Source organism: Acyrthosiphon pisum, chromosome X, assembly GCF_005508785.2.
Source record: "Acyrthosiphon pisum isolate AL4f chromosome X, pea_aphid_22Mar2018_4r6ur, whole genome shotgun sequence".
Lineage (NCBI taxonomy): Eukaryota > Metazoa > Arthropoda > Insecta > Hemiptera > Aphididae > Acyrthosiphon > Acyrthosiphon pisum.
In genome coordinates this window covers 47278721-47304855 of record NC_042493.1, presented here as the reverse complement: position 1 = coordinate 47304855, position 26135 = coordinate 47278721, and the positions used below count along the sequence as shown (strand labels likewise).

The 26135-nt window shown below is 25.9% G+C and overlaps 1 protein-coding gene across 2 annotated transcripts in view; it reads left to right on the top strand.

Annotated features, from left to right (window-relative positions):
- The window catches only part of LOC100572931 (coiled-coil domain-containing protein 22), a 15346-nt gene extending 5939 nt beyond the window's left edge, over nucleotides 1–9407 (top strand). For both annotated transcript variants that reach the window (XM_003240001.4, XM_016803443.2), the window contains exons 5-11: nucleotides 3982–4133; nucleotides 7028–7204; nucleotides 7268–7501; nucleotides 8280–8419; nucleotides 8510–8675; nucleotides 8740–8874; nucleotides 8971–9407. In XM_003240001.4, the coding sequence (XP_003240049.1) occupies nucleotides 3982–4133; nucleotides 7028–7204; nucleotides 7268–7501; nucleotides 8280–8419; nucleotides 8510–8675; nucleotides 8740–8874; nucleotides 8971–9081 (1115 nt within the window). In that variant the 3' untranslated portion in view covers nucleotides 9082–9407. The remainder of the gene's footprint in view (nucleotides 1–3981; nucleotides 4134–7027; nucleotides 7205–7267; nucleotides 7502–8279; nucleotides 8420–8509; nucleotides 8676–8739; nucleotides 8875–8970) is intronic.
- The last annotated feature ends 16728 nt before the right edge of the window (nucleotides 9408–26135 follow it).

The window sequence follows — 26135 nt, the reverse complement described above, 5'->3', positions numbered from 1 at the left end:
CCAAGCACCCCCCTAGTTGCGCCTATGCTAGGCATTGACAATATCTTTTACTTTGTTTTGGGCATTTTTAATATTGGTTTGGCATTTACGTTATTACCTTAATTAATGGTATTATAGAATAGAATCAATATATAGAATCAATGAGTATCAAATCATTACTTGAATGATAAAATGACAATATGTTGGATGTTATTATAATACATTTAATTGGAATTCATTTTTCTGCTAACTGGCATAATTTTTAAAATATGCCATTTATTTTTCATATCTTTATTATTTTTAATAAAATGCTAAAAGTTCTAAATTAAAACTTTCTTTTACTTTCTTTCTATTAAGAAAATGTGATTGAATCATACTATAAAATATGGTGTGTGGTTTTCAAGATTATCTATAAACAATAATTGTTTTCTGTCAATACTATCTAAAATTATCACTGTTGAAAAAAAGCACATACTTACTACTTACTATATATGTATAAGTATGTTATTTTAAAGTTTTTATTAATTTTGACGCTTGATTATTGAGTTTTTTTTATAAATGTTAACATCATTATAAGATCTATTCCACTTTACAGTGGTATTTTAGACTCTTGGCAGAGCAATATTCAAATTTTATTTATTTTTTTTTTTTTGTTATTATCAATACAAAATGTTTGGATGATCAAAAATCTTGAAAATGTAATACAACGTTCCTCGTAAGTTGAAGTCAGTGAAAATTAAAAAAAAAAAGTTGAGCTTACAAACATCAATAATTTTTTATGAGTGTGTATTTAAATGTTGACAATTCAACAATATGCGGAAATTGTAAATTTATTTCAATTATTCAGAAATTCATAAAAAAATATCTTTTTTTATCTAAGCTTTGAAAATGTAATACAAAATTCCCCTTAAGTTATCCAACATGTAACATTTAAAAAAAAATGTACCGGACCGTTAAATTAATTTTTATGAGCTTTTGAAGTTAAATGTTGGAAAATTACCTGTAAATTACCAAATTCTTGTACAAAAATGCTGTATACATTTTGTCTTTATTCAAAAATTATTAACCGCAAGTACTTGAATACATTAAATTTTGATAAAATGTTTATTTTCATTTTCTATACATTATAAAATGTTCAAAATATTTTGAATTATTTAGTCATTTTCAATTTTCAATTTTTTTAGTTTTTTATTCTATACATTTCAATAAAATATTATTCATTGGGTCAAAACACATAAAATGTAATACAAGGTTCCTTATAAATTGTTATAATAGTAGTTGATAAATATTAAATATCTCCATAGGCACGGTTTTTTTTATAGGCAAGTATTTAAAGTTCAAATTTACCAAAATATCAAAAATATTCAAATTTATTGTTGTTGAAAAATTGTAAATGTTCAATTTATATAGCTAGGGATTGAAAATTTAAAATAAGAATTCTTATAAATTATTTATACTGTAACCAAAAACTTAAAATATATACTAACACAGTTATATTTTAAACACTTTAAGTTCAAATTGGACAATATTACATATCAAAACTAAGAATTATGATTTAAGTTATTTTGTTGTAATTTAAAAATATTATTTGGATATATGAATTTTTTAGTGTATATTATTATATTTTATAGACATAATGACATTTTGAGATGTAATTGTTTTGGAAAAAGTGAATTTAACCTACTGTTGTAAGTTCTAATGCCTAATAGTAAAATTAATTACTTTAATCATAATAATATCATCAAATATACTTGGTAATATCATAGGGTGACTGACCGTTTTCGCTCAAAATCATTTTTTGTATACAATGATTTTATATCATTGAATTCAAATTTAACACCGTCCATTACAGTGACCCACTTGTAACCTACTATAAAGCAGAGTAACACTTACTTCCCCCTTTTTTTTATATGCATTTAAAATTCAAATATAGACAAAATTTGTTAAAACAAAACAAACATTTTTTGAAAGGAATGCTCTAATGTTCTTATAAATGTATGTATGTATATAGCAATATAATGAATGTTATTGAGTTGGTTCTTAAGAACATAATATTGGGAAAACAATATACAACCGGGAAACTCATGAATAGGCGGTTTGCTCGGGACGTAGAGTTGAGTTACTTTTATCAGCTTTTTTGTATTTTCCCCATTCTCGGTTTGCTTTAAATTAAGTGTATTTGAATATAACACGTAAGTGCTATATTTTCACTTTATTTTCTGCTACAAATTTTGTCTTGTAGACTGAAATTATGTCATTAACATTAATAGACATTTTTTTCTTATGTAAAGTGTGACTCACAAATTCATTCCCATTGTACAATTGAAAGAAAAGACTACAAATTATTTTATGTGGTAACTGTTATAATTATAGGAATTTGTAACCAACATTATTATTGTTTATTTAATACTTAGTCAATAAAATAACTTAATAACTTTTATTTAAACAAAATATTACATAAATTACAATATTTAAATGATATTTTTAGTTTTTAATTATTATCTTATAAATTATTGTGAATTTTATTACATACATTTTTCACTTCAGTGCGTCAGAGCTGGGCCGGTTTTTTGTAAAAAACATGTATTACAGGAAAAACTCACGCACTGTAGAATGTTCGGTTTTGTTTATTTTTTTTATTTAAAAGGAGAACAATTTGTGGGTCGGATCAAAGCCCGATTTTATAATTTATAATTATAGAAGCTAAAATATGCATTTGAATAATGCACAATATTAGTTCTATTTCAAACTTATTTTTCGACCACTATTTAAAGTAAAATAAAAATTCGACCTTTGATCTGACCTGATAAATGTTTTTTTCTATTAGATAAAAAATAAATAAACGAAATCCGATTATTTTACAGGGAGTGATAGTTTTTCCTGTGAAGTCATTTTTGTTGATATAATATACCGTATCAACCCAATTATTTCAATAAAATAATGAAATTGTTTCACTTTAATTTTATTAATAATTTAAGTACTTTACTGAATTAAAGTTGAACTTTTTAATTTTTTTTTTATTATTGGCACATTGGCAATTGATAAACATATGCTTGATTCAATTCAATAAGAAGATTCATATCCATATACACTGCAATGATTGTTACTTCTTTATCGAGCTGCTATTTCTTTGAAAATTTTATTAATTAATTAATAAAAATTGTCTTACAAACATATAATTCAGTAAACTTGAGTAAACTCAATGTAAAGAGGGTACAATAACAAAAATAATTTAGTTTTAAAAAGTAAAATACCATAGTACATAACCAATATAAACAATATAGCCTATCTCGTACCGGAAGGTACAAAGTGTCTCCACCGGAGTGCGTTTTGTTAGATTCTTTTACCAATTATGTACAGTAATACTTGTACAGTTATGCTTAAATACCTCTTCTGACTTATAATCTAAATCAAATAAAATATTTATTTGTTAAATACTGAAAAATGTTTTTACTATACGGTGTTCTTTTTTTAAGTATAACAAATACAATTGTTTATTGTTGCATATTATTTAATTTTAAACTATAGTAAATTTGCCTGTAACGGTGGAATTTTTATTTTAAGTATTAATTGCATGAAATGATTTTTTGGATTTATATTTCTTTTGATATAATTTTTCATTTGAATATTTGTATGTATATATATATTATGATATGAATATTTCAAATTTAATTAAGTTAAGGGACTCGCTTCCAAGAACAATAATATATTATCTGGTTGATTCTGTGTTTACGTCTATTATAAAATGTAAAAATCAAGTTCTTGAGTAACTGAAACAGAATTATTTTGAATTACCTACTTTTATAGATTGAAAATGAAAAATTTTTCCCCTCCCCATACTAATTTTAATTTTATTTATGCATAATTTTACTTATTTTAACTCATTATATAATGTTGTTGAAGTATATGTATGTACCTATACTATTAGTATAGATTAATATGTTGAATCAATAAGATCGACTTTTAATTTTTTGTTTTGTTTTTTTTTATTTTGTTTTTTAGAATGGAGACATTTTTGTATTAATAGCTTAAAATATATTACTGAACAACCATCGGATTTGAAATATTTAATTCCTTCTTTGATTACACACAATACAAAAAGATTGCTGAATATTTATGAGTTTGAACTTAGAACAACAGATGATTTATCAGAGGTATATAATAATATCTAATACAATTCAGATAAAATGTCAATAAGTAAATTTAGCTCCTAGGTGTATTATACAAGTTCCATTTTAATATTGTTATGTCCATTTAAATTAAAAATATTTCAAAATGTAGATATTATTATGTATTCTGTATTTTGATGCACATTTGATGTCTTAAAAACATACAAAAATTCTGATAAAATATTTTTACTAATTTAAATTAAAGTAATAAATATGCGAAAGTTTAGTAGTCCATACTTGAATGTTGACCACTTTGAATTTTTGTTCTTTCCTCATTTGTAGTAAATATTGATTTTGCAATAATCTAATTAAATATTAGTTGATATAATTTTAATTCACGGTGTTCGTTTTGTTTTTGTATTATCTGAAAAAGTTATTTAGTTATCATGTTTTAAATTATGAAACAAATAAAACATTCCGGATTAAAATGTTGTCAGTGTCTGAGTCTTAGTAATCAAGGGTAAGCACTGAGCATGTATCTTAGATTTATTTATATGTTGTATCTAAATGTGTATTTGTTGGTGTATCATGTTTTTTTTCTGTGAAGATATTAGATAAAAAGCAAAATACATTTTTTTTTAGACTAAATAGAGTATTCAAATATGATTTTAAATTTGACTCATATCATTTCCATAGGTCTGATGGAATCACAAAATTAATTAAAAACATATTTTGTAAAAATAGTTAAAACAAATTAAGAATAAAAAAGTTGAAAAGATGAATAGAACACTGATAACGGTGTTTGTGTAACTCATATAGGTAAAGGTATAGACTAGGTAATTGTTTTTGTTTTTTGGATAGATTTAATGATTCATCACTTAATTTGTCGAACACAAAATTTGAGATTTGTTAGTTATAATTTATTTTCTTAAAGATTTGAAAGGTTTTTCTGCATCCAGACCAAACAATTCAACTATGACTAATATTATGTTTGTATTTTTAATTTTATAAAGCTTACACCTGAAGTAAGTTGTTTATACTACATTACGATTTTGTTTTGTTGTTTATTTTACAGAGTTTATCTTATGTTGTTGTGAATGTGGTTTTTCACATGACAAATTAGGTAGGTATCATCACAGTTGTATTACTTTAGCGCAGTAAATACGCATCTCTTTCACCTCCGACCTATGTCATAGTTCTCCACTTCTCATTGGTTGATTTTGTTCTATGTTATATATGTATGTATATGATTGACAGCCAATAAGAAGTGGAGAACTACAATAAAGGCAAATTAAAGAGCAGAGGATGCATATCAAAATACTGTGATGATACCTATCTAATTTGTCATGGTTTTTTAATGATTATGGATCAATAATATGGAATTTCAAAAAACTAAAAAGATGTTTCTTTATTTTTGACTGACAATTTTTATTACAAATATTTTATTGCAATTTCAAAATTTTTATAGTCGCAGTTGTACCTCAGCAAAATCAACTATATTTTTTAATGGATTCTTGTAAATCTTTTTATTCTGAAAATATTATTATATTTGATAGTCAAATTATCAATTTTGGTTTGCTATTTTTAAATTACAGTCCACTGAAGTTGAGTAAATTCATTAATCCTTTTAATTGAAATAATTCTTATAAATGTAATTTACTAAAGTTACCTAAATATTTTTTAAATTTTCTTTTAATGTAATTTGATATATTTTTATACACCTAAATCGATATTATACTAATGACACATTCCACAACAAAAAAAAAATGAGGGTAATTCCTAAAAATTAGTTGACAAACATAACTTATTATTTTTATTTTGTCATACAATCATAAAATATTAAATAAGTATTTTTATTGTAATTTATTATTATAATCATAGTAACCTAATTGATTACTATACAATTTTTTCTTCTAAGCTACTTTTCTTGCAATAGCATGAATTGTGATTATTATCCAGGTTAAAGATTAAAGAACAAATTTAAATACCTATATTGGTAAGTCTATTCATGTAAATATATGGTTTATTTTAAGCCATAATTACTTAATGTTGGAAATGCAATAAATTAAAAAAATATATTGAGGTAATCCTTGTTAAGATAAAAATAATGTTTGCCAACTATTTTTTATGCATTTATCTCAGAATTTAATGATATTTTTTTTTTGGAATGTGTCATTGAATTAATTTAAGTCTATAAAAAGATGAAATCGCATTAAAAGATAGTTAAAAGAAATAATGTTTCTCTCGTAAATTAAATTTATACCAATTGTTTTAATAAAAAGTATTGGGTAATGAATTTATAAAAAATATAGTTATTTCCATATGAAAAAGTAAAGTTGATTTTGCTGTTATAAATAAGTGTTATAAATATTTCAATTGCTGTAAAGAAAATTGACAGTTCAAAATAAAAAAAACTTTTTTTATTGAAATTCCACGTTATCCATACATAATCATAAAAAACCACGCATACAATGACATAAGACACACTTTCTATATAACTAATTAGGAATAAACTATACTAAATTAAATAAATAATATTGCCGTACCTGGTTTACATTTTTTTATGTTTTTAAAATTGTATCCTATATTATTTCAAAAATGTTGAATCTACCTTGTATCTAGAGTTAAAATTAATGTATCTATATATATAGTAAATTCCTGATCATCCCTGTTGGTAATTATATGTATATCTAAATATAAAATACATTTTCAATCACCAATTGATAATGTTTTATACATTTTTTAATTATTTAATGTATAAATCTCATTTTGATATTAAATTTATAATATTGATAAATAATTTATGTGTTTTTGTACACAAATTATTGATATATTAGTTAAATTTTATCATATACACTAGGTAATGTTAATTAAATATTACTTAAAATGAAATAAGGTAAATTCCACAGGTATATAATAAATTAATTAATCTGTTTTAGTCTAGAATATTCAAAGAGGAAATTGAAAAAAACAATTCTAAACAATCAAGTTATCTTAATCCTGTGGTTAAAAATGTATCTAAAGATCAAGTTGAAAAAATATCAAAGGAATCTGAATCAGCATATATTGAAGAGCTAATTTCCAAAAATAACGAACTAAAAAATTTAACCCTAAAAGTAAGTAGTTTCTTTGTTAATAGTTAAAAACTTATTTTAAATATGTGTCCCATGTCTATGTAGCAACATTCCACCAAAATAAATCTCATGTTGAAATTAGAAAAACTAGAAAAAGAAATTGCTGTTCAAGAAAAAAGTTTAAATATTATTGATAATCCCGAGGTTATTACTAAATTAAAAAGTAAAGTTGATGCGGCACCAGATAAAATAAAAAGAATGGGCAATAAATGGAGTAAATATGAAATTGAACAGAAATTAATTTTATCAGAGCTAAACGATGAACTAATTAAAAAACGAGTAAGTATACTAAACAATTTCTATATTAAAATTCCTCTTTATTGTAAGGTTCATATTATAAGGCATAAATAACTCAGAAATTATGAATTTCTTTTTGTATGGTACATACTTAAAAACAATTTCTCAAATTCATTCATACATACTTGAAGGCATAACGTATATTATAAGCTATAATTAATCCAACTTGTTATTTATTTTTTTACTTTTACTGATTTCCTCAAGTTATTATACATATTATTTACTGCTAGTCAGGTCTCCCACATCAAATTATTGTCGTCTGTGCTAAATGTTTTTGCGAGCTCTATACAAAACTTCCAATAAAATACAATGCATTACAAGTAATACCGGTGTCCCATGTATAATTTCTAAGTAATCAATGGTTAATCCACAGTTTAAAATATAATATTATTTTATATATTATGGTATACATTTATATCATAAAATAAGTATTCCTATCAAAATTTCAAAAATTACAACAGGCCCCTGATATAGCCTGGCCCCTGTACTCTAGGTCTAACAGCCCACACCCCTTTCTGGGGGTCCTGCCAATAGTTAACATCATATACATAACTATCATGGTTTTGTTCATTATTATTTGTTAGGTTTCTTGTTTTACATTATAGGTACATTATAAAGCATTTATATAAAAGTTTTATATTAAACCTCATGGCTTTCAAAAATAAATTTATGCAATAAATAATTTATAACTCATTGACAGAAAAATCATTTTAGCAATCATATATATATATATATATAATATATGAATTATTATTTCTAGGCCAAAAATATTAAACTAGAAACGGTGCACGGAAATGAAAAGTTGAAGTTACAAAATATTTTTGAAGATATACAAAAAAAAGAAGATATTATCAAAATATGTAGGAATGATTTAGACTCAAAGCCAAATTATAATTCAAGGTCTGTAAAATGTATCAAATTAAACTAAAAATCCACTATATTATAAGTAATGAACATTGTTCAAAATACTTAATTAATAATGTCATTTAGATCAAGTTATACACAAAGAATATTAGAAATTATATCTAATATTGAAAAACAGAAAAAAGAAATTAATAAAAATTTATATGATACCAAGCAAGTTCAAAAAGAAATAAATTCTTTAGATGGTAAAGTAGAACGATGTTTTATTTCAATTGATGAATTGATGTTTAAGGTACTTAAATTTCATTAATTGTTTCTTAACTTTTAATTTTATAATAGTTATAAATGTTATGCAGGTAGCTAAAAAAGATGATATAATCCGAAAATGTTATAAACTATTAGCTGCTATTCATTCTAACAGTTCAAGCATTATAACATCTGTAAAACAAACAGGCACAATTGGAAGAGAAATTAAAGATTTAGAAGAACAGGTATTTTACATAGTTTTTTTATTATAATTATTAAATAACATATATTTATTTTTCGGTTTAGTATAATTTATAATTTATTGCATTACTTTTTTTCAGATTGAAAATGAAAATCCTCATCAAGCCACAGCTAATGTACAAAAACTTAGAAAAGATTTAGAGCTTGTTAAAAACGAGCAACTATTATTGTTAAAAAAAATTAAAAATTAAAACAATTAAGCTTCTTTAATGAATTCTATTCAAGTACTAAGCATTTATTCAGTATATTTTGTATCAATTGTTAGATTTGAGAAATCATCATAAACAAATTATTCACTTAATAATTATTATTCTTTGTCATTTTTATACATTAATAATATTTAAAATGTTTTTTGTAATAAAAATTAATTTGTTTTATTAAAAAAATAATATTTTACGAATTTAAAAAATAAGTAAAGTTAAGCTTTAGCTATATATGTTTCTGATTTATATTTAAATTTAATTATTAAACCTTAATCCAAAATAAAAACATTTTTCTTTACATTTACAAAAAAAAATTATTTTTTTCCAAGTGTTTATATAAAAAATATTTTTACTCAAAAGTTATTGAAGCAAAATATGTTATTTGTCACAATAGTTATATTGAAATTGTTGGCTATTAAAATTATGAATAATAAGTAATAACAAATAAGCTTCAAAATAATGTTAAGGAATTTAAAGTCAGCTGTGCCCGATGGCTTTCCAAGTACATTCCTTTACAATCACAAGTCTTTTCTTTGTTTTCCTCATCGACTAATCTTAATGAGGCATTCATTAGATAAAGGTATATTTCCATGTACTTGGATGTTCAGCTCTGACATTCCGTATCAGGTTATAAATCTAGACTCAGGAATTTTATTGGCCTATTTCTATTTTAAGCCATATTGATGAGATTTTCGAAAAACTTGTGTTTTATAATATTTTGCCTTTAGAGTCTCAGACAACTCAGTTCTTATTGATGTATTGATGTGCAATATGGTTTTAGACTCGGTTGTTCTGCTATAATTAATTAGTTAGTTCTAAATAAATTTATCATTAAAGATTTCAAAAATAAATGTCAAATTTATGTTATGTTCACAGATTTTAACTAGAATATATAGAATTGCCTATACTGAATTCCTTAAAAACGGTCGGTATTGAATCGGAGCCGGTGCATTTTTAGTACAAAAACATGTGTTACATAAAAAAAACTCTCACGCCCTATACAGTATTCGGATTTTAAATTCTGAGCAGAGCAATGAATGTATTGATTTTATAATGATGTGTGTTTTTTTTTTATTTATGTGTACTTACTACCTACTTACTTACATGATAGTAGTCGAAATAATGCTTCGATTTTCAACTTCAGTATCTTTTCCAATGGGAAAGTAGATTTAGTTTGTGATTTGGGAGATAAAATTTAAAATTCCCAGTAATTAAGCGTTAGGAAAAACGGGAATTTTTACACAAAATCGATTTTGATAATTGCAAGTGTAACTAACTCTTAAAAAAATTACAGTAAATCATGAAATGTTCACTGACTGCTTTTATTAACATTTTATAAACACCATAATATTTTCTAAATATTTCGACTCATGTTGAGCTCTTTATAGGCATATGAAATTTTCGATTATGATTTGTTTTTTTTAAATCAATGTCGATAAAAAAATGTTTGCTCTGTAAAAAACTAGAAAATATAATACAAGGTTCTTCGTAAGTTTGTTAGTGGAGATTAAAAAAACATTGAGCTTAGACCCATAAACATTTTTCATGAATGTGAAGTTTGACAAAATTCACGAAAATTTGCAAATTATTTTGAGTTAGAAATTTATAAAATATTTTATTTTTATATTTTAAATTTTAAAATTAGTACAAGATTCCTCATAAGTTTGTCTAATTTTATCAAAATAAAAATGTCTACCAGAAAGTCAAATTATATTTTAATGTGCGTTTGAAGTTCACTTTTTTACAACATTGGATTACTCGATTTCTCATGGAGACATTTTCTTATTTTGTTGTAATTCAAAAACGAATAACAGTAGATACTTTAAATTTATACCATATATTTATTTTATCATATTCTATACTTGATTTAATTTTCAAAATATTTTGACCCGTTTCGTATTGTTAACAGATATTTTCAATTTCTAATTTTATTAGTTTTTTTTTCTATAAATGTCAATAAAATTGTATTCATTTGGTCAAAATGCTTGAACATTTAATACAAGGCTCCTCACACATTGTTACAATATCAGTTTAAAAATATTTAAAATACTTAGCCAAGATTTTTTTAAAAGCATTTAAACTTTAAAGTCCAAGTTTTGACAAAATTGATTATATTGAAAATGTACACAGGTTTTTTTATAGTTATTTGAAGTTACACTTTGGACGAAATTGGATATTTAAACGAAGAAGAATGATTTTAGTTTTATGTTATACACTTATATCTAATTTAAAAATATTGCAGAATGCGGTACAATGGGCAAAGTTCTACACGGTTTATCATTCCTGCCTATACTGACCGGGATAATACGGTATTAAACTAACAATAAATAAAATATCATATTTTAACATATCATCTAAATAGGCATATTATTTATTAGTAAATTTAAAGTAGAATAGCTTAATACATATAATATATATATGTAATACTAGCTGATAAAAATGACAACTCTTAAAAAAATTGTGATTGTTCAACTCCTTTTGGGTGGAGCTCATTGCATTAACTGCAACTTAGCCATCCTAATAGGTAATCCGACTATTTCAGATCGCGGACAATGTGCGACACCATATCAAGCATATCGATGAGCAGCTATAAGTGCAACTAGGCCACCTTGGTAGACAAGGTGTGAAAATTCGATTTGGTGCATCCGCGGCTTGTACCTATCTGATCTGCCCGAATAACCAATGGCAACCAATAATAAATAAATACTAATTTCTACTAATTATTTCTCCTTTACCTAATAGCAAACATTTATAAACAAAAATGTAAAACGTAAATCTCAAAATCCCCGTTTGAGCACCTCCCTGGGTTGGCCCTACCAGGTCCAATTGTAAATCTAAACCATTCAAGGACCCATTGTTCGTGTGCTTAAGTGGTTAAGCACACGAACAATTTCATAAAAATCGTTGCAGCCGTTTAGGAGGAGTTTGAATATACTTACACACGGGAATATTGAAATTAATATATATAGGTATAAATATAACCCGTTGATAATCGTTTAAAATGTAGTAATATAGTTGGTACTAACCACAATTCATAATAAAAATAATAATACATTTTTCAACAATAATATTTAGAAATTAATTTTATTTTAATAACCGCGTATTAACAAATATCAACACGAATAATAACTGTTGTTAAAACCCAAACGTTTGTTTAAGTTTTTCATTCCTGTGTTTGAACGCCCAAATACATCCCTAAACCCCGAGACCCGAATAAATTATTCGAGTGCAAAGTCCTGGTTTTAATAAAATATAATAACAAATAATAAAGGTGTAATTAATGTACTATAAAAAAATAAAAATACAAACATGCATTTTTATCAAAACTAATATTATTATATTGTTTTTTTTTTATAGCACTTGCTTGTTTAGCAGTATTCATAACGCAGTGTGGCAAAATATGTGTGTTTACGAAATAATTACCTATATGGTTCGCTGGAATGGTCTGTGCAGTAATGCCGTGCACGAACGCGATGACGACGACGATTCTTGATGACGATAGCATATTAATCTACACAGACTTAATATGTTTTAATTATTAAACCCTACAACTGCGCATATGTGAGTATTGTTTAAATTACGCATTACACTATTATAGGTATCAGTGTATCACTGTGCCTATCAGTGTTTAACAACAGCGATAGCTACGAGCTCCAGTCGGCTCAAGTCGTTGAATGGAAAGGATTGAGTAATTTTCAAACAAGTAGTTATGTATTTCACATTTATCGACATTATCATTCCAAGAGTTCAGAACAACATTTACCAAGTCTGAATAACGCAGACCGAGTATAAGGTGTACCTAATTCATACTTGCAATTGCCAATAGTCTTGTAAATATAATTTAATCCACGTCTCAAGACAGTCTTTAGACCGGTGCCCCTTTTTTGCAAAGAATGGCTTCCCACTATTTATCCGGTTATCTGGGTGTATATGAGCACATAATTGTGCAATGGTCACACGGAAGCCTCCTACGCTATTTTTTATATAAACAAAATAATGCCACATATTGCCTCTTATCTGCACGCGCCGGAAGTCCCTTGCATATAGGTTGTATATAATATAAACATCGGGTTATCGTGTTTTACGCAGAACACACAATAATTTTATTCCAGCATGACTTATCGACATTATTTTACATTATATTATTATTTACTAAACACGGTAGTCTGTATGTTATTATTATTTGCAGCATAGTATATAATATCACATTACCCCTTATCTAATAATAGTACGACTATCGTATTTTTTTAAACCAAAATACAAACATCGATCAGCTGCAATGGGTTATAATAATATAATTTCATTGCTTTTTGTATAAATCAAATAAACAAATTTAAACAAAATATATTTATTAATCAATAATTTCCCCAGACATAAAATTCATTATAACCATTAAACTACTTTCAGAAATATAGCCCCAGTCTTGTAAAGAATTCGAATAAATGTATTCAAACAACAGTATTTTTTTTATTTAAATACTATTTTAAATACTTTTTGAAAAAAATATTCGAATACGTACACTATGCTGAATAGTTTTTTTTGTTTTTTTTATTCATTGAAAAATACTTTTTTGAACTCGAAAAATAGTAAACATATTTTGTGACAAAACAAATTTTTCTATAAAAAATCTGGCACATTTTAAGTTATAAACAATAGTTTTTCTCTTTGAATGAAATATGATTGACCAACGTTTATTTTCAACCATTCCAAAACTGACAAATATTAGAGGAGAAAAAATATATTCTAATAGGTAGTATTCGAATACTTTTACGATTATAATTCGAATATACGTATTCGGAATACGCTTTAATACTAATTTATGCGAATACGTATTCCGAATGCAAAATATAAGTATTCTTTAAGTACACGACAGAGTATGAGTATATAATATTATATTTTACTATCCTTAATAATCACATATGTTACATACTTACGATGTGTTCTAGGTATCATAAAACCCGAGTAGGTATTGCATTTTGTATTTTTATCAACAGGCAAATATAAACAATTATAATTCTAACGGCAGTCGATGGTCTTGTACTATCGTGTAGATGTGTTATGACTTACGAACGTTTATTGTTCTCAGAATATAAAACTAAAGAATGTCGCAATACCAAAAACAAACACTAATTACCTTAAGAGGATGCCAGCGCACTGTTTGTTTTCTCTCTCTCTGGCCCACGCGTAACATAGACAAAACGCATTTACGCAGAATCGTTTTTTCTGTGTTTTGAAGTAATCTTAGAGTAAAATAACCCATTACAAAAAAGATAGATAATAATATTTTTGAGGGAATGTCATATCGATTTGTCTAAATATTGTCTCAAAACAATTTAAACATTATTTAAATGTACAACATGTTTTTGTTTATTTTGAAAGTCGAACACAAAGTCAAATAACAATAAAATATAAAATCGATATCATTCCTTCAAACAAGGAATTTAACGAAACTTTTTATCGGGGCTTGTAATCGTGTAATCGATTTTAACTTTTAAGGTTGCATCCGAATTGGTTCCTGATATTCTAGGTAGACGGCACACTACCTCCTGGACGAATTGAATATTAATACGACGATACAAATCGCTAAATAAAAGCTTTTAACAATTCAAAAGTAATATATTTTTCAGGTAATAATATTTATAATTTATATCAAAATATAAATCGTTGTATAATTTTAATATACAAATCGAATTTAAATTTAAAAAAAAAATTAATTAAAAGTTCACATTCAACAATACTCAACAAGTTTAAAACTTCCTAAAAATTTTTATCGCTAGGTAGTAGGTAATAACTAATAAGTTATTCGATGAAATATAAACGAAATACAAAATTATTATATTTAAATCTAGCTAAACAAAATCGAAAATAATATTATTTAATATTAATTAATAAAACCATAAAAATGGAGAAGTAGTTTTTAAAATTGGTTTTAAAATCGGAAAAATATATATATTATCGGATTATAAAATTAATATTCAATATTGTGCATAGTAATTTAAAGATAATAGTTATATATTTTACATATCAATATGACAATATGTTGTATTTTAATTGAAATTAGAAAAAAATAATATCGATAAGAAGAATTTATTTTTATTTCGATTTCAAGCCATATTATGTTTTATATAGTATAACATTTATAATTTTGAGAAATAATATATGTACATATGTAGATACCTATTACACTATTCCGCATACGATTATTTCGTCAAATATACACCGGTAGTCGGTATATCTATTCTAATTAAATAGCCTATGCTAATCTGCTAATCATATGATTATATTATTATGCGATCATTAAGTTGTTAACTATTATATGATTTTTTATGTTATTTTGTGTCATTTTACTAAAGACTAACGGTCGTCGTTTGCTTAGCTAAATTTGTAAATAGTATAACCTCCGCAATCTTTAATACAAGGTTCCTCATACATTTTTCTTACGCTGCAGCCGTTTAAAATCTCAAAAACATATATGCATTACACACAAAAGTTAAATCAAGTTCAAATTTTTATGAAATTGTATACTTAAACGATAAATTATAATTTTAATTATTTTTTTGAAATAAAATAAAATATTATTCGTAGGAAACTTTTTACCATGACATATGTTATTTTTTACTATTAAACACATTTCCATTTTAAAAATATTTAGGTATCATGAACGGCATGAACCAGCTATTCACGCTGTTCCTCGGTACGTATTGATTATTATAGTTTTATTAGTTAATAATAATTAGTAATATTATACGAAAGTTTAAATATGAAATAATATTATAGTTTATAGGTAATAATTATTAATTACTATATAAAATATGTGATTTATTTTTGGAAAAATGAGTTCAATCTACCGTGTTACTACAAGAAAAATAAATTACTAATGGTAGTATAAATTTTAAAATATATAATAAAAAATGTAAACAGATTTCAGAAACAGTTTTCAACAAAATGTACCTATATAATATAAGGTATATATATATATGTTTTTATTAAATATATTTTCATCGTCGTTCTAAATTGTATATAATTGGTTATATTTAAACGAAAAAATAACATTTCCTCTAGGTATTGCAGATATTCTCTGAAGTTATTAATTTATAATCCAAAAATTTTAATAATCTTAGGGGCCTAAAACTTTTTGCCATTCAGCTTATAAAATATTAGTTAAACAATTATTAAGCTATTTATACTTTCCTATTTACACTTTTTATATGGTACGCAATATTCTCTTATTATAGGTAGGTTATTAACCTATAGCTTAATAATTAATAACAGCTATCAATATTATATATGATTTTTTTTTGGCAAAAACTAGTACACTCTATACTCCACCACAGAACAAACAAAAAAATGAATTACTTAAAGCAATAGTAATATATAATGCTTAACTAATAAGATAATGATCTTTAGACATCATGTATAGGCTGACAAAAGCTGATCTCTCCGCTCAGAGTCATTTAACAAATATACAATGATTTGTTATTGAATTCAAATGTTACAGTTGTAAAATTGTCTTATATTAAAATATTTAATCTTTATGTCATCTCAGCGAAAACGGTAAAAATGGAATTAAAAGTGGAACATATAGTAAGTTACTATTAACAAGTACAGGGACAAATATGCAAATTCCAAAACACATTTTTTGTTATTTAGTAATTTTTAAATAAATTCGGTGAATCAAATATATATTATATTATAATTTATAAACAATAAGTCTCGATGAATATTTAATTAATTTAAAACAAAATTACAAAATATTTAATTTAAAAGTGTATACCTAATAACATTTAATAATAATATTTATTCTGTTATTCATACATTTTACTAAATGGATTTCTATTTCCTGCATCGAATTTATCAACTCAAAAGATTATCAATTGTAAAAATATTTTATTTAAAATTTAAATTAAATATTTTTAGATCAATAATAAATAATAATATTTAATATAATCAATTTTGACTATTAGTCATTACCTGGAAATTCATAAATAATCATTAATAATTAAATATTATTTTAATTCTATTATAACCTGATCAATTGCATACCATATTAATATATTATAATTAAATAATATCCATATTTAGTTAATATTTACTTTATATTGTTTAAAAAAATAATTTAAACATGAAACACAAAAACTACTTAAAAATTACAATAATAAATTAAGAACCACGTCTTGTGATGAACCGGGTGATGAACTTAGTATAATATTTTCAAGTATTTTTTACCAAAAAAAATATTATTTTTGACGACTCACTTTAAGCTACCTACCTAGGTATAAACACATGCGTTTGTTGTCTCCGTCTTACAACCGTACGACATATCAAAGTTGCGTTCACTATAATAGTAACAAATTTTCAATAGTGTGTTGTTAGTTTTAATATTAAGAGGACGTTATACCCGCATGTGTTGTCTCCGTCTTACAAGTGCGTAACATAGCAAATTCTACACTCAGCAGAACACGTGTAGTTCCTTTGGTTTAAAAATTAGAGGAATTGACCTCTTATAAAATCTAAAGGTAAGATTATTATCTAGACAACCTCATGGGCTTTTTATTATATTTCAATTTTTAAGCAAGCTATGAGTATTTTAAAATTGTAAATTGTTTGTACATCTTAAAGTACTCATAATTCACTTAAAAATTAAAATATACTAAAAATCTCATGAGGTTGTCTAGATAATAATCTTACCTTTAGATTTTATAAGAGGTCAATTCACTCTAATTTTTAAACCAACGGAGCTACACGTGTTTTGCCGAGTGTATAATTTGCTATATTATGCACTTGTAAGACGGAGACAACACATGCGGGTATAACGTCCTCTTAAAGTAAATTTACCTATTATCAAACTTTGAATGGAACTTTGAATGAAACAAATGCATGGTTAGCGTCCTCTTAACGAAAGTGGAAAACATTTCAGATAATTTATTTTGAATTATTCAAAAATCATAATACTTTATAGAACCCAAAAACTATCCATATCCATATTATAACTAATAATTCGATGGTAATATATGACTGTTATAATATTATTCTGACTATTATTTCAGCATATTTAAATATAATGAATTTCAGTATAACTGCAAAATATATTATTATGTGATATATTTTTAAAATCTATTTTATTTTGTTAAGTATAACTCATTACTCGTTAGAATCCCTAAACGAAGTGTCATTATGAAAAGCAATTAGTAGATCGATACTTATCTGAAAAAGATATATTTTCTAATAGCCAATAGGTACCTATTAATGTACATACTACATAATAGTGTGTGAAATATACTTATGCAAAATATAGCAAACATGCACCTATATTATATTACAGATAAATGATAATATAAATTATATAAATAATACCTATGCGTAAATGTATGTTGATATTATAAACTATATGCATCCATCCAATTAGTTTAATGATAATATGACTGTTAAATTATTATAACTACTTACTATGTAAACCTAACTATATATTATTATACATGAACTAGTGGTGAAAATAAATGAAGTAAAAATTGTTATAATATTTATATAATTATAGGTTTTATTTTAATTCAGAAGAAAACATTTGAATGTGTATACATATAACATATTTAAATGTGTGTAATGATATTGTATAGGTGAAAATATGGCATGCATGAATTAATTTTAGCTTTATCTATATTATAATTAAGTTGTTGATTATATGGGGGGGGGGGGGGTATTTCGATTAAACTAGCATAAATGTATATTTATTTAAATTTATTTTTACTTTTTTCCTTAGTTACTAACTCGTTATACAGATTGGTTACAATTGTATAAACTTGACTCAGTAGCACCTGTGTGGGATCGTTCTCGTTACAGTTGTCCATCAGTGGCGACGTAGCATGAACGGCCGACGTGTCCTCTTCGTAAAATCGTCTGAGTACGCTAACATCCGCTTCGATCGTACCCATGCTCTTGAGATGATCGTACAATGTCCGTGCTACGATTTCTATGTTGCTGTCCAAGGTTTTAATGTGGTTGTTTTTGAAAGTGACACATTTCATATTATCGCTTAACGTCTTTTTGCAGTAATTGTAATCCTGAACGGCGTTATCGGTCAAAAACCAACATTCGAAAGCCTGGATCTCGTGCTTGTGTTTATGTAAGACATTTGCGAGCGATTTTAACTGCCGTCGAAACGTGCAAATGTCACCGTTCAAGAGTCGAATAACTACAACGGATTCGAGTTTGGAAATGCCTTGCTGTTCGGACATGTTCAATACGCAATTGACTCGCCTACGTTTACGTGATACCGTCTCATCTTCCGAGTGGCCCAACCGCAGGACTTCAATTTGTTGGCGCAACGTTTCCACTTCATTTTCCAGAACGCCGCGATCATGCATTTCGGTTTGTAACTTCAAGCGCCACAACTCACGTTCTTTGGTGGCCTTTCGAGTCATTATATCGAATTTTTCCGTAAAAGTAAGCTGTTCGAGCCGTTTGACCATTTCGACAACTTCCTTTTCACGTTGCACTTGTTTATCCAACTGTTCTTGAAATCGTAGCTGACATTCCTCCAGTTTGCGTTCATTTACTTCTTTATCATGCAACAACTTACGTTCAACATCTTCTTTTTCACGTATCAAACGCTTCTCAAGATATTCCTGCTCCAGCTTTTTGACCAATTCAATCTGTTGTACGCGGCTCTCGGTACCTTCCTCGATCGCTTTTTTTTCACGTTCAAACTCGTTGCGATCGTCGCGCAGCTGCCGTTCCAAACGACGCTTCTGGGCGTCCATCTCGTACCTCAATTTATCAATTTCAATTGAATACTGCACGTGGATCCGATTCATGTCACTCTCCGTGTAAAACTTCACGCCCTTTTCTTCATCATCAAATTTAGAATAAGAATCATTGGTGGACTCATCCTCATTGGAACCCCACACTTCGCCGATATACTTACAGGCACCACTGGACGATGCATTTTCTGGCACGGTCCTAGAGTGTGTTGGCTGTTGTTCGATCTGATGTTGTTCGTAGACATCGTCTTCAGATACAACGTCATCGTCATTTTCAATTTTGGTATCGAATTCGATCGCAGTTTCCATGACGTTATTTGACAGAGTATCGACTGTATAGTCCACTGCTACTGCTGCGGATAACTCTATCGGCACTTCGCTTTTAGCTATCAACATTTGCTTCAATTGAGCGTAGTCAACGAGTCCTGACAACAAGGCGAACGCTTAGTAGGTAAATATTTTTTTTTAACGTACACATAATATTTATGTATATATTTTATATTTTAAGTATGGCTAGTTTGTTATTTAGAATTTTAATCCCAAATTTATTGAAAATTACGAAATAAAAATGTCAAAATACATTTTAACAACTATATTATAACTTATAATTTAAAAATACAGCTATTTAGATTTATTTGGTATACACTTATCAGACTTTTATAATATTATAATAATAAATAAAATAATTTATTGAAAAAAAATCGTACAAATAAAAAATATATATATTATGTCTAATATAAAATATAACATAATAAAATAATAAATAGGATAATAATAGGTATATACAATATATACATAACTGATTTTTTAATCATACCATCACTTTTAATACCTGCAGTAACCTGCAGTTTAGAATTATGTCTTATGTGTTACTTACTTAATTGTTTTTATTGTAACAGTCGAAACTAATGTCTTATAGGTATTCAAAACTTACAAAAAAATTGTTTTTATTTAAATACGATGTCCCAATACATTAATAATATGTATAGATTAAAATAAGAATATTATATAGCTAACAATACATTTAAAACGCTTGGATACTTTTAAAAACACAAATTAGAGTTTTAACTTTTAAGTATATTATTCAGTATTTGGAAAGAACGTCGTTCACATTCATATTTAGTATATCTACAGTTATTCGTTTTTGATTTACAACAAAATATAGAAATCGTTCCATGAGAAATGGAGTGAATATCCAATTTTGTAAAAAATTTAACATCAAACGATTAAAAAAATGTAATTTGACTTTCAATTAGACTTTTTTATTTAAAGGTAGACTAACCTTTGGAATCTTGTATTAAATGTTCAAATCTTAGATATAAATTTCTAACTCAAAATTTTCTGCAAATTTTTTGTGATTTTTTATTAATTATTGTGGATTAACGCTAATTTTTTTTTTAATTTGAGAATCCATTAATTTACGGTAAATATATGTCTAATGTCCAATTTCAAAAAATTTTGAAAAAATTTAAAAACACGCTCCTAAAAATTATTTTGACTTTTCAGTTTTTTGTTAACTTTTTAGATTCTGAGTAGAGCGATGAATGTATTATTTTACAATAATGTGTGTTTTTTTTATTTTTTGTGTCCGTGTACACGATGAGTAGTCGAAATAATAGTTAGATTTTCAACTTTAGTCCCTTGTTCGATGGGAAAGTGAATGTAGTTGGTGCATCGGGGAGGTCAAAGTAAATAATATTCACAAAAGTTTACAAAGGCGCAGAGAAAAATAAAAATAAATTAATTAAGGAAAATCGGGAATTTTTACTCAGAATTGGTTTTTAACAATATTGATTTTGGTTTTTGGAGTAAATCTTAAACAAATGACCGTCGACCGTAAATTGGTCGATACATGAAATTTCCACTGGTTGTTTATACATGATACACTTTTCAAAAAATATTGATTTATTTTGAACTGTTTACGGACATTTTCAGTTTCCAATATTTTGGTTTTTTTTGTATGAATGTCAGTAAAATTTTATTTATTAGGTAAAAATCCTTGAAAATGTAATACAAGGCTCTTAATGTAACAATGAAATTTGACAATTATTAAAAATCCATAGTTTCGATTTTTTTTATAAGCATTTATAAACTTCAAATATTTACAAAACACATAAAAATCTCGAAAATGTATAAATTATTTTGAGTTAGAAATTCGTAAAAATTTTTCTTTTTAAACCTATGATTTGACAATGTAATGCAAGATTTTTCATAAGTTTTTCTACCTTATCAAAAAAAAAAAAAATAATGTCTACAAGAAAGTCAAATTAAGTTTTTATGAGCGTTTGAATATCATATTTTTACAAGATTAAGATATTAACTCGATTACTCTTTTGGCGATTTTGTTATTTTGTTGTAATTCAAAACGAATAACTGTTCAATAATTTTCAATTTTTAAAATATTTTAACTTGTTTTGAACTGTTTACGGACAATTTCATATTTCAATTTTTTTATTTTTTTTCTATGAATATTAATAAAGTTATATCTGTTGCCTGTTGGGCAAAAAAGTGTAAAAATTTAATACAAGGCTCCTGATATATTGTTACAATAGCAGTTGAAAAATAATATATACACATGGGCACAACTTTTTTTTATAAGCATTTATAGTTCCTTTTTTGACAACATTTATCAAATTTAAAATTTAATAATTATTTTGCAGTTAAACATGTATAAAAATGCATAACTGCCGTCAATTTTACCTGAATAGCCCTAAAGTATTGACAAAATTAAAGTTAGTTAACGTTGTCTGATTTTGATTCTGAAAAAAAAGTTAAACTCACCAATAAATTGTCTATAGATCCTACGAAGCACTTTGTAAAAACTAATTTTTTTATTATTGTGAACTGTAATTGAAAACTTGAAAATATGAACTTTTTGAATCATAATTAAAATTAAAATTGATATTGAAAACGGAAAATGTTTCGTACGATCTACAGACATTTTTCTGCTGAATTCAAATATTTTTCAGAATCAAAATCAGACCAGGCACGCCCGCAGAGATGTAGCTCACTAGGTGCAAAATATTTTTAATATCAATATAAAATGTGGGGGGCTTTCGCCCCCCACCCCCCCTAACACTTATTACATGACATATATTATTTATCATCAATAATGGGTATAACAAATTATATTTAAAACATAACTCATTTTATTTATTACTTCAAATAAAATATAAAAAATAATGTAAACAAAAATATACAATAGTCAATACCTATTAATCATTGAAAAGCAATGCTAACCGCCTAGAACTCAATCCAAATTTTTCAATAATACTTTCTAATTGCTGTTCAAAAAATTCTTTATTTTCGTACCTTTGTCGATGGATATTAATCAGACCTAAACTACTTAATCTTTCATTTCCCATTCTGCTTCTCAGCCATGTCTTTAAACGACGTAATGTGCTAAAAATATAATTACAATTTATTTTTCAACAATAATATACCGAATAAAAAATTAGAAATATAATATAGAAAATATTACCAGAAGGATCTTTCTACTGAACACGAAGTTGCAGGTAAAGTAATGGCTATTTTTATAGCCATACATACAGATGGGTAAAAACTAAAATGTTTCGTAATCAAGAATATCGATCAGTTCCATGTCATTTTCGAGTGGTTTATCTTGCCATAATTCATACCACGATAAGGCTTGTTCTTTAAAGTTGTCCAGAAGAGATCCATACATTTCACTGATAACTTCAAGTGTCTTCATGAATGATTGACGGTCCATAAGCTTAATTTTTTTGGGATGTAGGTCAAATAATGCAAATATTTTTAATTTTTCATCAGAAAATCGATCTTTTATAGACATAATAATTGAATCAATATATGGAATAAATAGAGATTGTCTAAAATAGTCCTGTACATTAAAAATTCAGAAATTCATAATAATATTATAAGTGACCAAAATAAATGTATTAATAGACGCGTGGTTAGACGTGACTGTACACAGTACTAAAATGCGGCAGACGGTGGTTTCTCAGGATAGCCAGATGCCAGAATAGCTAATAAGTATTTAATATTTACTATATTGGGAATAATCATGGGCATAAATTAAAAATTTACAGATAAGGAATTTTTATATTTTATTAATTATTTGAAAAATCCAAATTATTAAAATTCTCAGGTGGTGCATTTGCACCACCTGGCCCCCCCCCCTCCGGGCGTGCCTGAATCAGACAACTTTAACTAACTTTAATTTTATCAAAACAAATGTATGTTTTTGCATAATTCGCGTAGTAAAATGTATATGGGTATCAAGTTATTAACATTTGCATGCGCATACGAGGATAGGATAGCCACATTTAATTTCACTCACACTAATTATCATTTACAAATAACACACAGTCTTGTAAAGTATTTGAATACCTTTTGAAGTATTTATATGGTATTCTTTTTTTTTTTTTTTTTTTTATTTTTTATTTGGCATAAACAATCTATACTATTTGAAGCACAATAAGTTTATATGATAAGAGTAGTAGAACATGATTGTTTGGAATAAGCAGCCACCCATTAGTAGTTCTTGGGATATGGTATTCTAAATACAATTTTTTCAATGTATTTTATAAGTATTTTAAATATTTTTTAAAAGTATTTTTAACAAAATTTAAATACTTGTATTAAAATACCATAAAGTCAATTTTATTAATTTTAATTTATAGTTTTTCACAAAAAATTGACATCAATAAAAATAATATTGTTTTCGTTGAAAACTAATATTATTTTTTTGTAGATAAATAGTAATAGTAGATAATAACAATGTTTAAAATTAAAAAAATACCACATGATATTTTTTTTTGGTTTCTGTATTGAAATTTTTTAAGAAAACTGAAAAATCTAATAATTTTAAAAAAGTTCCATATTAATAGTTAATACCACTATTTAGTTAATTTTTTTCATTAAAATGTAATCAATATTAGTTGAAACATATCTGAATGCAGAATGTAATATGTGAACATTTATATATCTCTAAATAGTCAGACATGTTATAGTAATTGTTAAAATCTATGATAAGTAGTAACATAATAGGTACTTACACTGATGTACAATATAATATTTATATTATATAGGTAGCATAAAATTAAAAAAAATACTTGTATTTGTATTAAAATACTTTGTGGTGAGTATTCGTAAAATACATTTTTATTAAAGTATTTTAAAAGTATTTTTAATACTTTTTTATTCGAATACTAGTATTAGTATCTTAATACTTTTTCAAAAGTATTTTTTACTAGACTGCTAACACATAGATCCCTGGCAACTATGACAAGATTAGAAATTGCCTAAATGTTGCCCCTTAAATAATGACCGTAGCGACTAGCGAGGTCCCTTGATGATATAGATGTGCAATAAGAAAGCATTTTCTGATATTCATATTTTAAAGAGGTGGTCAAACAAGGATCTTAAGATTCGTGGTTGAAATTGAAACTTTTCTTTTGTTTACTAATTGTTAGTAGTTGCATTTGGTTGCAGGTTATATATAAGAATTATTTCACAAAGGTAGGTATAATTAAGCCGATTTGTCCGTAAAAATAAAATGAAATAAATTAAAATAAAATAACCCCCAAAATATATCAATATATAAATATCAAATACTCCTAAAACTTCGGGATGATCAACTATGACTTCAATACTATTTTAGGTACACTGTATAAACATTTTTTTCATCTACAAAGATATACTAATATAGTAATATAGGTTTTATTTTATCACCCATCTCGCTGTGTCCGCAATCTACCACAGGTAGGCCTACCTGATAATAATATACTGTTCACATAACCATAAACGAGTCTCATGGGTAACGCCACGCGGGATGGCTAAAAATTAAAATAGAATATGATTTTGCTTCCATATGTACAGCGAATTATAACCAAAAAGAGCTAATTAATCAATTTTTTTTACCCGGACAACGCTGTTTGACAATAAAAATGAAAAATATTCCGGCAAACGAAAGTGGATAAAATTTGACTTCACAAAACTAAAATCATTCTTCTTCGTTTAAATATCTAATTTCGTCAAAATTTGAACATAAAATAACTATAAAAAAATTTTTTTTTTATTTTTTTTTTTTGTCTGTGTACACGATAAATAGTCGAAATAATGCTACGATTTTCAACTTCAGTATCTTGTTCGATCAGAAAGTGAATATCGTTGGTGCATTGGGGAGGTCAAAATTTAAATTTCCCAGTGGTTTTTAAAAGCGCCGGGAAAAACAAAAGAAAATTAAGGAAAACGGGAATTTTTACGCAAAATCGATTTTTACGCAAATTGATTTGGCTTTTGGTG